The 14,471-nt window shown below is 32.9% G+C and overlaps 1 protein-coding gene across 1 annotated transcript in view; it reads left to right on the top strand.

Moving 5' to 3' along the window:
• LOC145332900 (1-phosphatidylinositol 4,5-bisphosphate phosphodiesterase-like) overlaps positions 1-10,942 on the top strand; it is a 101,467-nt gene extending 90,525 nt beyond the window's left edge. Inside the window, exons 41-42 of the mRNA XM_080178004.1 lie at positions 71-160; positions 10,361-10,942. Coding sequence (XP_080034130.1) covers positions 71-160; positions 10,361-10,423 — 153 coding nt within the window. The 3' untranslated portion in view covers positions 10,424-10,942. The remainder of the gene's footprint in view (positions 1-70; positions 161-10,360) is intronic.
• Positions 10,943-14,471: the final 3,529 nt, after the last annotated feature.

Raw genomic sequence — 14,471 nt, 5'->3', positions numbered from 1 at the left:
TTGGGGTTTTTTAGGCTATTTTCCTATATTTATTTTATGCTAGCAACTAGTATACTAATACAATGTTTAGGCCATCAAGCATGCAAAGGAGGTAGAGAAACTGAGGAAGGTTCATGAGAAACAAATGGAGGAATTAAACAAGTACCTACACAACATTCAGGTAAAAACAAGTCACGTGATCATTGTGACGTCATAATTAAACAAGTACCTACACAACATTTAGGTAAAAACAAGGCACGTGATCATTGTGACGTCATAATTAAACAAGTACCTACACAACATTCAGGTAAAAACCAGGGAGGAAAGGAGGGGACAATGGGCAATTAATTCAATTTTATAGTTGTGACACTTTAAGGTTGAAAAACCAGATAATTCCAGATAAAACGAGTATTTCTGATAGTGCAACTTTTATTGGAAATTTATTCATTTTTTAATTAATTTTAATTCAAAATGCACCATCCCCCAAATTCTACTTTACTAAAAGCCTCTGATTATCAAGATAAAGAACTTGGTAGCAATTCATTTACTAAAGAATATTAGTTTTAGAATTTAGCGTAGAAAAATAGCATAAAACCATCTTAAGATTTTAATGATAAAAACAGTCTAAAAAGATTTTAGGACCTTTATGCATCTTCCCTAAAATGTAGAACTTAATCGGATCGGTAACCAAATTCTTAAGCTATATATAAACAAAACTTACTACTTTTTATTGGATATTAGCGCAGCTTACTATATGTGTATGAGCATGTTATAAATGGACGTACAGATTTTCTAGTAACAATTGAGATTTTATGGTTTCTAAATCGTAATAAATAATAAACAAGAATCAGTTAAAACAATTGTATTAAAAATTATTAAAATAACAACAAATTCTACTTAAATAATACATATATGTATATATCATATCACAATAGAATTGTTAGGTAAATATAAAACAATTGAATCAAAAATGATTTATGGGTATAGTCCCATTCGTGGCAACACCCCTTAAGGGGCGATTCGTCATATTTTCAAAATTGATTGGGGCTGGAAATAGGAGAAAAGCTACAGTGAAAATACAAAGAAACTCCCCTTAAGGGGTGTTGTCACGAAAGGGGCTACCCTGATTTAATTACAACAAAATAATAAATAAAAATAAAATCAATTAGATTAACTTTTTAAAATCTAAAAAATTGTCAGTTTAAGATGTACCTACACAGTTACACACACTAGGTATAAACAAAATAACTTGATTAAAATTTGTTTATGAATAAACAAGGATGACAACATCCATAAAAGCGAAGCACTGAAACGGTAGGACAAACGGACATTAACACTTGTATAGTATCTGAACTGAATAATCAGAATTTAAAAGTATAATAGTCGAAGCAAAATTGTAAGTAAATATGTTGAAAAACTGCTTGAAGCAGGATAATGTTTATGTACATACTTACATTTTTGGACTTGATTATAGAGTTGCTTCGCTTATAATATTGTTCTTTGTTGTCCCAGGAATCAATATACCAAAAAACAGATTAAACGGATAATTAGAACACTTGAAAGTTTGTTACTAAAAAAGTAGAAAAATCAACATGTTTAAAATGGACGTACGGACATTCTGGTAATGATTATAGAGTTGCTACGCTTTCTTAATCGTACCCAACTACTACAGGAATCATCATGCAAAGTTTGAAATCGATAGGACAATTCTAACATGCCTAAATTAACGAATAAAAGCTATCTATCTCGGACGGACGGACTTACGGACGGACGTACGGACGGATGGACGAACGTACGGACCGACCCTAATTATAGAAAAGCTTCGCTTTTAAAAAGGTTGCAGAATAGAATGTCTCAGGGGTATTTTTAGTTTTGTATTTAGATTTATGGTTCTAATTCTTAATTATATTTGGTCTAGTTACAAAAAATTTACTTTTTATTGATAAAGTCTTAATAAAACATATTTTGGAAAGTATCAGATAAAACAAATTGATAAAAGTAAAATAAACTTCTAAATGACCCCCTTTTAAATAAAATTAAACAAGGATGACAACATCCATAAAAGCGAAGCTCTGTAATGGAAGGACAAACGAATATTAACACTTGTAGATTGTCAGAACTGAATTAGCAGAGTATTAATGCTTCAGTACAAACAATATTGTAAGTAAATTTGTTGCAAAACTGCATAAATAGATAATACTGTTTAAGGACATACTTAAATTTTTAGGACTTGTTTATAGAGATGCTTTGCTTATAACATTGTACCTTGTTGTAATCGGAATCAGTTTTCAAAAAATCTGAAGAATCAGATAATTTGTTATCAAAAAAGTTAAAAATCGACATGTTTCAAATGGATGTACGGACATTCTGGTATTGATTATAGGGTTGCTACGCTTTCTAAATTGTACCGAACTATTACCAGAATCATCATGCAAAGTTTGGAATCGATAGGACAATTCTAACCTGTTTAAATTAACAAAAAGAGCTAACTCTCTGTGACTGAGGTACGGACGGACGTACGGACGGACCGACCGTAATCATAGAAAAGCTTTGCTTTAAAAAAAAATAAAATTATGTAAATGTCAAACTACGGACCACCCCTACACGCTGCAGATACCCTCCGTGATGTAACTTAAATTCTTTCTCGCACGTTCGCACCATATCAATAACTTCTTCTTTCAGGAAAGCTAATTTTCTCTCTGTTAGTCATCTGAAATAAATATTTCTTTTAGTATTTATAGGCTTAACTGAAAGGCAAAAATATTAATTCGGCACTAATATAAATACCAATGAAATTATTACCTACTGCTACCTAGTTAAAAAACCATAACTAAAAATTACTTTTGGATATAGTCCCTTTCGTAACATCGCACCATATGGGGCGATTCTTTGTATTTTTCACAGTAGCTTTTTCCTATTTATAGCCCCTGCGGGAGGCTCTAACCCAACGGGCCATTACCTAACCCTGTGGGGCAATCATCTAACCCAATAAAACCTAACCTAACCTAGCCTAACCAAAATAACCTATAAAAAGCCATTTTAAAAATACAAAGAATAGCCCCATATGGGGCGATGTTACGTAAGGGACTATTCACTATTCCCTTACTTTTCTCAAAATTAGGTACCTAATACGAATGAAATGATAACCGAAAAGCAATCTTCTAATTGTTAATAATTAGTGGCAAAGGTAGAGTATGATTAAAAATGTCAATCTGTATGTCTTTCCCTTCCTAACATTCCATTAATTACAACATATTTTCTTAATATTTAAATTTCTATGCTTTGGTAGTTGTCAACTTTGTTTTGATAAAAAATGTATATATACCGTAACCATTTTGTTGTTCTCCTGGAAACCTAGGCAGTATCACATTTTCTGCTTGTTTGCATTTTATACAAGATTTCATCTGAAAAATATTAAAGATTCTTATAGAGTTGCTTCGTTTTCCAAGTCATACCTAATTGTTATAGAAATCATCATATAAAGTTTTAAATCGATAGGACAATTCTAATCTGTTTAATTTAACAAAATGAGCTAACCGTAATGGACAGATGTACGGACAGACCGACCCTTAAATTATAAAAAGCTTCGCTTTTAAAATTTTTATAAAATCATCACTAGACTAAATTTTATCTTGTAATGTAATGCCCTCTAAAATGGAGAACTATATCAACATACAAAAAACGTATTACTATATATAAAAGGATACAAATATTATATTATATCTTGTCAATAAAACATTTAAAAAAGGAAACCAAAAATCGCCAAGTGTCACTAAATTTTTATTCACAAATGTGTGTGTATATTGAGACGCTTGTTTGTGTATGTATTTCTTTCTAATATTGCCATACACTGAGCTCTAATCAACAGCAGAAAATATATGCTATTAGCGTAGCTACTTTATAACTCATTTATTTTAAATTTGATTAATAAGATAAGATAAGATAAGATAAGATTTATTTCCTCTAAGGTGCATATAATTAGGGCGAGTTACTAATAAAAGTTTACAATTTTTAACTATAGGTTTCTTCCTGAAAAAGATTGCATGTTAATTAAGATACTAGGTTTCTTCCTGAAAGAGATTGCAGGCAAGATAATAAATAAATTATTACATTTTATAGTGAATAAATAATCAATTAAATTGTAATTTATTAGCAATTTTAAGATCCTGTAGTACATTTACTATTTATGTACCTAGCTCAGGGTTGTAGTGAACTTCTCCTTCCCCGTTCACCTACATTTTACATTTTACTATACAATTATTATATAACTGAACACTGAGCAAGCTGTGAAGCGAGTGGATGGCTTAACCCCGGCCGGGGTTGTTGAACCGCAGTTCTTCGCGGCGCTTACCAAATCATTTCATAGCTTTAGAAAATAGTTGTAACAATTTGTTTTAGTTACAATATTGACATATATAAAAAACATATATAAGACTACTATACTACGGTATGCTGAATATATACCATCTGACAATCATTCCACTAGAATCCATACGGGGTTTCCAAAAATAAGACCAATACAATTATGTTATCGGTGCCATGGAAGTTAGCCATGTTTTTTTTCCCGTTATAAACTGCGACTCCCACCGCCCTAACGTTCCCGGATTAAAAGATTATAAGAACTGAGTAATTTAAAATCCTGTGGGATTTTAATCCCACACTTCTTTGATACCTGTAATTTATTTCCGAACCCGTCACTATATTCCTACATCCCTGATGGCGTTTATTAAATAAGAATAAATTTACATATTTGAGTTTTTTGTTGAGTAAAAACTAGAGGGCTTGATGGATTTTAGCCACATTTAAACATTTAACATTGAACATTGCAATAACAAGGAATACATATGCGTGGTAGGCGCGCATATGTACCTAGTACGTTAAGTAAAAACTTAAATAAAACCAAAATAAAACTAAAAAGATATAAAATCTGAAAACTTATAAGTATTTTAGAGAAAAACTGGTTTTATTTGGATTTTTGTCAGGCGTTTCAGGTGGCGATGTACTTAGGTATCCTAAGTTGAACGTGTATTCAATATCGGCTATGCTAGTTGTAGAGTGGCTTTGTAGCTTTGAAATTAAAATCTTGTTAAGTTTGATATTAAGAAATTGTTTTTGCTAGATTCAATTTAAGAAGGATAAAAATCATTTTTAGAAACACATCAGTTTACTAGCATTGTTCTTCAAGTGAAGGTTCTTTTTGTAAAGATTAATAAGACGTTAAGACGTTAAGACGTTAAGACGTTAAGACTTAAGGAGAAAAGTTTTGACTGAGGTGAGGATTTGGCGACAAGGACTGGACTAGAGATAAAGAAGAATTAAAGAAAAATTAAAGAAAGAGAGAGATGGCAGGTTTGGTGTCCGAGTGGCTGCGCACCAGAGTTCTGACCGCGGCGGCCGGTCCCTGGAATAACTTATCTGAGCGTTTAACAAACGCTTCCTTGTTGGCAGAGTTTTACCTCTGGGAGGTTTCAATTGAGGACGCTGTTTACCTCGAAATGATTGGGATTTATGACGAGATAAATGAGCTGCGCTCATTTATCTTTGTCAGACAACCCCGTAGCTTGACAGGCTGCCTGTCCGGGTTGCGCTCTTTGCGGCGCACACAAGCCGCCGTTCCTATCATCGAGGAACGGCTCCTGGCGTGCGCGGAAAGATGCGCTCAGACTCTTAGTGGGCGGCGTCGGTCACCTTACCTGCCAGAGATTGTTGACGCTAATGAGGATTGAATGACTGAGTGATCTGATCTGAGGAGGAACTGACCGACGGTATGGCTGATTGTGAATAGAGATAGAGAGGAGTGTGAGGAGAGTGGGCTACAGACTAAAGACTAAAAGACTGAGTGATGGATTTAATTTTGGTTGAACCCTGTAATATTGACGCCTAATTTTGTAGTGATGAATGTATACGTGAAAAAGTATGTATCAACCTATCGTTTATATATTTAGATGAGTCTGCTAGAGCCACCCAGCTCCGGCGCTTATTAACCTGTAACTGCAGCAACATATAAAATAAATAAAAGTGCTTGAAGAAAAGTTAGTTTTGTTTGTAATAATTGTTGAAATAAATAATTTCTCCAATTTAATGGATTAATTTTCATGTCAACAACCTTACTGTTGTTGCAGTTGTCAGTAGCCTGTTTCGCTGTGTCCCAACCTCACGCCTAAGCTTAATGCTCAACGACTTAATAACTTAATAACGCCAACGCTGCTCTATAATTGGATGTTTCCGTGCGTTCAAATATAAGACTTTCCGGCCTCAACAAAAACTATAAATTGTAGAATGGATGACAATGGAATTGGTGAAATTATGGTTGATGGAAAAAAAAGATTTTTGGTGAATTTAATGATATTTGATGAATATAATGAGTATGAAAACATAATTAAATTTGAAGTTAGAATGTTAGAATGCAAGAATTTGGTAGAGTTTTGTAGGAAGCACTATATACCCCCCTCCCCCCCCTCCTTAGCTACCCGGGTGAGAGTTCGGATCTTACAGATCCTATTTTTGGATTTTTGAGTATAAGACATGGATGAATAAAATATTGTTAGAACACTTACCATTTTTAAGTTTGTTAGTTATAGGTACCTATGTAAAATCAATTTGGTTAAGAAAGTGGGTAAAACATTTTCTATTGAATTCTTTTTCATTTACTATTTGCTTTATATTGTTGGGGAGACTGTTAAAAATTGTGGGAAAAGAATGAAGGGGTGAGTTTAGTAAAAAAGTTCTGTTTACTCCATTTGCATATGCAAAATTATTTACATTTCTTGTATTATACCTGTGGCGATCACGGGAGATTTCCCAGGTATTATTAAAAATTTCTGGCTGTAAGCCATGTAGGTACCTATACATAAATTTACAAACGTTAAATTTAATTAATAAATTAATGGGCAATATCCCATTACTTTTAAAATATTCTGCTGTGTGTGCTCTGCTAGGTAAGTTTTCTATGATTCTTACTGCCGCCTTCTGTATCTTCAAAATGGGATCTAAAAGATAGGCTGGACAGGCTGTGAACAGAAGGCAGCAGTATTCCACATTTGATTTAATATAGCTGGTATATAAAATCTTTAAGTGTTTCTTATCGAGCAAGTGGCGCATGACGCGCATAGAGTAAATAATCTTTGAAATTTTTGCATGTACTTTTTTAAGGTGATAAGAAAACTTTAATTTTGTATCCAAGCTGATTCCTAAGTGCTTTACAAAACCTCATTATTATCATCTACAAGGTTTAACTTTGTGATCTTTTCAGGGATGCTTTCACCTACGTTGTTCATGTCTATGAAGACATTAAATTCCGTTTTCAATTGAATTTCTTCAGGGGTAAGATTTTCTCTAGGAGAAGTAAAGACCATAACTTTGGTCTTGAGGGGATGGATTAAGAGTTCATTTGCGTTATACCAGGCGGTCAGTTTAGGGATGGTTACTTTTGCAAGTTCAATCAATTCTGCTAATGAGTTTCTTTCCATGAAGGTTAGGGCATCATCAGCGAAAAGATTAATAAAAACTTCTGGGCTGCAATTTGCAAGGTCATTTATGAAAATCAAAAACAATATTGGGCCAAGGACTGACCCCTGTAATACGCCTATGATAATCTCTTCCAACGTAGATGAAAACAGCCCCTTAAAATACACCTTTTGACGTCTATTACTATAATAAGAACGGAACCATTGTAATGGTAATCCCCTTATCCCTGCATTCCTTAACTTTTCAAACAACAAATTCCTAGGGATCATGTCGAAACACTTCCGTATGTCCAAAAATATGGACATACAGGAATTGTTTCGACCTAGACACTGAGTGATCATATTTGAGAGGTCAAGGACATTATGGTAAGTTGAGATATTTTTCCTAAATCCAAACTGTCTGCAGTTAAAAAAGTTTTTTTCATCCAAAAAATTTACCAAGCTATCGCATACGTACTTTTCCAGGGGCTTGCTTAGGTTATCAATCAATGATATACCACGGTGGTTATCCATTTGATTGAGTGAACCTGATTTGTGGAGGACAAGAATTTTGCTTACTTTCATACCGTCAGGAAAGACGCCAGATTGGAGGGAAAGGTTATAGACGTGGCAAAGGGGGTGTGCGAAAACATCCGCACAGCGGGAAATTAAGAACATGCTGACATCATTGATGTCTGTGGACCTTTTGGGCCTGATGTTTCTAATCAAATTTATTACTTTGAAAGGGTAAAGGGGTTCAAAAAAGATTGAATCTTGAATGGGGGGGGGGTAAAAATTCTGCAAAGTTTTTTTCTGTTGTTGGGATCTCAGGTTTAAGGGAGGTTCCAATCTGGCTAAAATAGGAATTGAATTCGTTGGCGATAGCTTGGTCACCCTCAACTTTCCTATCCCCGACCTCTAAGTATGAGCACTCAGCACTCTTTTGATCAAATCCTAGCATATCTTTTAAACAACGCCATAATTTTTTACTATCTCTGCCGCAATTTCTTATACTTGACCTATAGTATTCTAGTTTTGCACGACGTACATTCCTATTATAAGAGTTTCTATAAGAGTTATACAACAGCTCACTTTCCCTTGTTCTTTCCCTAAGAAAATTGTCGTGGAGGGTGTGTTTATGTTCCCTCATTCTCAAGAGGTACTCGTTCATGAAGGGCTGCTGGGGTTGGACCCTAGAATTTTTTTTGACTTTTACAATGGGGCATGAGATGTTATATAACTCAAGAAACTTAGCTATGAAATTACTATAGGCAACGTTGACGTCATTTTGGTTAAGTACATTTGACCAATCGGTACTGAAAAGTGCGTCATTTAGTGAATTAATGTTATCATCGCCTAGCAATCTTTTTTCATACGTATCAGGTTGTTTTGGTTTTTTGTTAGCATTAATTCTATACGCATTTATCAGCAACAAGTGGTCACTTATTTGTGATGTTAGGACACAAGACAACATAAGATTTGGAATAAAATTACCAACGCCGAAAATGTCAATCAATGTTGAAGTGTTTTTTGTAATCCTGGTGGCCTTGGTAATTGTATTCAAAATGCCGTTGAAATTTAGCGACTCTAGCAGACGCATACTAGGGCTGTTGTTTTCATTAATCCTGAACAAGTCAAGATTAATGTCTCCAACAATAAAAAACGGTAGGTTGAGTGACATAATCCTATCCAATAATTCAAGGTAAATTTCAAAAAATTCGTCAAGTTCAGCACTACTTTGATTAGGGGGTCTATAGGTATTCAACACTAAGAATTTAAATCCATTAAACGAACATTTGAGACAGATAGATTCACATATACGTTCTTTAAAGGAGATATTGTCAAACATTCTTACTACTTTATAATGTTTTTGCACGAGTAATCCCACCCCTCCCCCCCTTTGTGCTTTCCTAAGGTTGACATGCCAGTTATAGCCTTCAATATTATACACGTCAAAATTTGCATTGGAATTTGCCCAGAGCTCTTGACACGCAAGAACGCTGGGCCGTATTCCTTTGCAATGAAAGATATCTAAAAGCAATTTAATTATTAATTTTAAAAAAATAAATACAATAATTTCTATAATCATAACTGCAAACAAATATTCCATAATTATTTTTTCATTATGATTTTAAAACAATTAAAGTAAAAATTTTCTGTCTGTTTGTTTATTGTTTACATTTTTATTATTGCGCTAGTTTTTATAAGAATGCCCCGTCATGTTGCATGATTTCTCGTGACGTCATTCATATTTTAGTCCCCAAAGTCAGTCAGAAACTGCTAAATTCATGCACATTCCCTTTAAGCCAGTCCCCAAAGTCTGAGACTCCTAAAATATGAATATTCGATCCATTGTCCCCTCCCTTCCTCCCTGGGTAAAAACAAGTCACGTGATCATTGTGACGTCACAATTAAACAAGTACCTACACAACATTCAGGTAAAAACAAGTCACGTGTCAGCGTGACGTCAAAATTGGTGGCAAATTCTATCATTGCACTGCGAATTTTTATTTTCGTATCTACGGAAAACTATCTTAAAACCTATCATTGCAAGAAATTTAATGTATAAAATTAATGTTTGCCTCTCTATCTAGATTATACATTTTTTTAATAGTTATGCTGCTATTTTAGATAGACAGCTGAAATTTTTAGTGATGATTCTCTTTACCACTGAGCATCCAAAAAATAATTTACTTGGTACGTTGGTCTGTCGGTCATGCTTCAAAGGACTTATATGAAACTGCTGTATAAATCACTGTGTTCATTTGTCTACCCATTATTTTTACTTCGATACTAATGAATGTTGTCATCTTTGTTAAAAACTAGATCACCATGTTGTTTTAAGAGGATCTAATTCTTGTACATGGGCAGGTTTTGAGCAATTTTTCTTAAACTATACGCCTTTCTATAGGGCATTGATGTACTTTATTTTTTAGGAATTGAATAATAGCGAAGAGATAGAGAAGAATTTGGCAGCTTCACAAGAATGTTTTGTTTAAAAGATTAATGTTTTAAATTATTTTTGTAGCTGTTTTTAGTGCCCTAGGAATATGGAGATAGATGTCACTGCTTTTGACCTACCTATTTTATTGAAGTCATGGTAGAGGAAAAGAGAAAGGGAAGGGGGAAAGAAACCCCCTAATAAAAAAAATGGGGTAAAAGGGTATTTCCTAACGACAATAGCTAGGCCAAAAGCAGTGAAATCTATCCCCACTTTGCAAGGGCACTTAAGACATCTACATTATCTTTATTTATATAAATGTGTCTGGTAAAAAAAAATATTGATTACAAAAATAAAAAATTAATGTTAAAGTAAAATTCATAGTTAAAACTAATAAGGGCATTATTGTTTTGAGCATAGTATATTTATTGTATTTTTTTCTTCTTCTAAAAATAACAAATTATTTAAACAAAATACAGTTAGGGAGTTGAATCCATTTTTATAGAAGCAGAAATATAATCTATGATTATGGTTTGGACCCTATAAAACTGTAATCTACCTTTCCACTTTCCCCTCTCTTGGTGAAGATATCTTCAACGCTGATACGATTTTTGAAATGTAAGATTCTACTTTCCCTTCTCTTGGTGAAGATATCTTCAACGCCGATACGATTTTTGAAATGTAAGATTCCACTTTCCCCTCTCTTGGTGAAGATATCTTCAACGCCGATACGATTTTTGAAATTTAAGATTCCACTTTTGCCTCTCTTGGTGAAGATATCTTCAACAAGAGAGGCAAAAGTGGAATCTTATATTACAAAAATCGTATCGGCGTTGAAGATATCTTCACCAAGAGAGGGGAAAGTGGAAGGGTAGATTACAGTTTTAGAGGGTCCAAACCATAATCATAGATTATATTTCTGCTTCTATAAAAATGGATTCAACTCCCTAACTGAAATAAGCTCAACATTACTTCCAAAAGCACAAAAATACAAAAGAATTTTTTTTTATTTAGAAAGTTATACAAAGTTTAAGCTTTTAAACCATTCTTTTATTTAGTTGAAATTAAAGTAACGTGTACAACCAAAACTTTTTTAATTTAAAGTTTTTTTTATTAAATAATAGTTATTTATCGCATCGTATAATAAACAGCTTTACGCGGATAGTAAAGTGAAAAATTAAATGATATATTCCAGCTTGGTGGCGCCTGAGGTCCCGGCTTACAAAACTAGTATTTTTAAAATTTTTTTTTTATAATTCGTCGAAAATTGTCTATAATTCGATACGATAAATGATTTTTCAGTTTGGCTTATCACCCGTTCTAATCCAGCAGATACTAATCGGTTTCGAAGCTATACTGGAAAATCCAGGAAGTAAGGGAGGGGACAAGTGATCGAATATTTAATTTTTATTAGTCTCAGACTTTGGGTATTGGCTTAAAGGGAATGTGCAAGAATTTAGCAGGTTCTGACTGACTTTGGGTACTAGCGCATCAAATGCCGCTAACTCGCAACGTTAGTTTTGAATACAGCAGACGAGTATCAATAAACTTAATTTGATATGAGATGGCTGTTTTTAACAATTTTTTCTCTCCAGAAAATATAATTTCATAGATAAAACTTTATTGTGATATTTGTGTAATAAACAATATAAGAACCCTTACAATTTGGAGGGTTTTGGAGCTATGGGGTTGAACGGGTTCCAGGGACGATTTTTCTAGTAATTAATTACAGAATGGTTACATGCAAATAAATTGATTTTTTCTTTGAACTTTTTTCTTATTTTATAGTTTTCTAAATTTTTTTTCTAAATTTAACACACCCATTAAAATGTCCTTAACATTTTCTGGATAAATCTGGATTTCATGGTCTTTCAGCGAAAACTCTTAAATTGAATTAATTGTCCATTGTCCCCTCCCTTACTCCCTGGGAAAACCTCATACCATTTCTATGTACCTGTTTTCACACAAATTTAGATATTCATGCAAAAACTTTTATTTGAAAAATAAATTTACAGTTTAAGATTAAAAAAATAACCAAAAATTGGTGAATTTCTTTTAAAAATATACTATTGTTTCTACATTTTACTTTCTGAATTTTTTGGCTTATTATAATCAATGCAAGTTAAGGTTATTTTTATGTTTAAATATGATACATGAAATAATAGAATAAATGAAAACAAAAATATTTAAATTGTAGATAATGTCAACCTTTTTTAAATCCTATAAACTTAAAATTTTTAAAAATGATATTAATATCGGATTAGGTTTTTTACATTACTTTGTTACATAGTATAATGTTAAGTTTAAAGCTAAAATAAACCAAAGATGTAATAAACAAAGATGATAACATCCATAAGAAGCGAAACAAAGTGAGTTGAAAAGAAGATGTTGAGGGATAAAAGAGAGAAATAGAAAGGAGATAATATTGATGATACATAATAGAAAATCACGAAACCTTCATGTCTTTTTGTAGCATAACATTTGTATAATGGGTGCTTTTTAAAAGAGTATCGAGACAACAACAACAAACAAGTTCATTAAAAAAAATAAAAGATCACTTTTTTTATCGATACGGACGGACGAAAGCATAAAATATCTCTGTTCTCTTTATAAGTTTTTTTTTCTCTAGAATAGATGTCTTAATTATTAGCTTTATAAAAAATATTATTATTATTAAAATGTTATTAAACTTGTTTCTATGTAACCAAAGATTATTAATAAAATATATTTATCTGGATGTATTTTTATTTCTTTGTAATTTTTACATTTTTTGAAAACGCGCATTCCCATATAAACGACATCTTAAATAGTGGATGTAAATATTCATTTATTTCCCCGGTATGATCATTTATATCCATGGTATCATTTTTAGAAGATTTAAAATTTTTTTTTTGAAGATTTTAGAATTTTTATTAATTACTAAAAGAAAGAAAAATTATACCAGGGAAATAAATGAAATTTAAAAACCAAAATTAAACCACATTTTAGCATAAAAATGAGTTTTTGTTTAAATGAGAATGATACTCCTATCCAGTTTTTTGTTTAGGAATACCCCATTTACTTTTTTAAGTCGACTCAAGGGCGTCCAAGCTTTTTATGACACCAACTAAAAAAACTGGTTTTAAGCTTATGATTGTACATTATTATATTCGTAGAAAGCTGTATATAATACGATGCTAGACATAGTTTTTTTTTGTATGGATGAGAACCGGTTCTAATCCACCGGATTCGAATGAATACGAGAAATAGATTTAAAAAAGGAATATGCCAAGAAAATAAATCACGAAACCTTTTCAATAGACAAAAAGGTCTTTTGAAGCATGAACAACAGCCATACGGATAAAACAATGGACAGACACATGCGAACAGGCAATAGGAATCTTCACTAAAAATTTCAGCTGTCTATCTACAATAGCATCCGTGAAAATCACATTTTTCATATAGCATTTTAGGCTTACTGACAGGTAGACATGCATACAAAGTGAATTATAGAGTAACTTCGCTGCTAATGGCCGACGGGCGGAGATGCATACGAAGTGAATGATAGAGTAGCTTCATTATTAAAACTAAGAAAGTTTTTTTTCTTGAATGCTTAGTTGGAAATTTTTGTAATGGGATTTCTTCCTAAATTTGAATGGCGATTTATTAAAATTTTTAAGTATTTTAAAGGGGTATAGTCCCTTTCGTGGCAACGCACCTTAAGGGGCGATTCTTCGTATTTTTCACAGTAGCTCCTCTCCTATTTCTAGTCCCTGCGGGGGGCTCTAACCTTGCGGGGCCAATTGTCTAACCCTGTGGGGCAATCACCTAACCCAATATAACCTAACCTAACCTAAAATAAACCATAAAGAGCCATTTTAAAAATACGACGAATCGCCCCTTCAGGGGCGTTGCCACGAAAGGGACTATTACCAAAAAAAGTGTACATAAAATTTAAATATTAAGCAAATGAGGGATTCCTATCATTTATGTCATGCAAATGAATATATACAAATTTTAAAGCAAGGATCAAAACATTCAGAGATTTTTACAATTATACCCCCCCCCCTCTCCTCCCACCCTCCTCCTCTATAAGAAAGTTACAAAAAAAGGGAATATAACGTCCT

Source organism: Acartia tonsa, chromosome 11 (genome assembly GCF_053477335.1).
Source record: "Acartia tonsa isolate MP-2025a chromosome 11, ASM5347733v1, whole genome shotgun sequence".
NCBI classification, from domain to species: Eukaryota; Metazoa; Arthropoda; class Copepoda; order Calanoida; family Acartiidae; genus Acartia; species Acartia tonsa.
The sequence above is the reverse complement of the archived record's forward strand: the minus strand, read 5'-3'. Positions and strand labels throughout refer to the sequence as shown.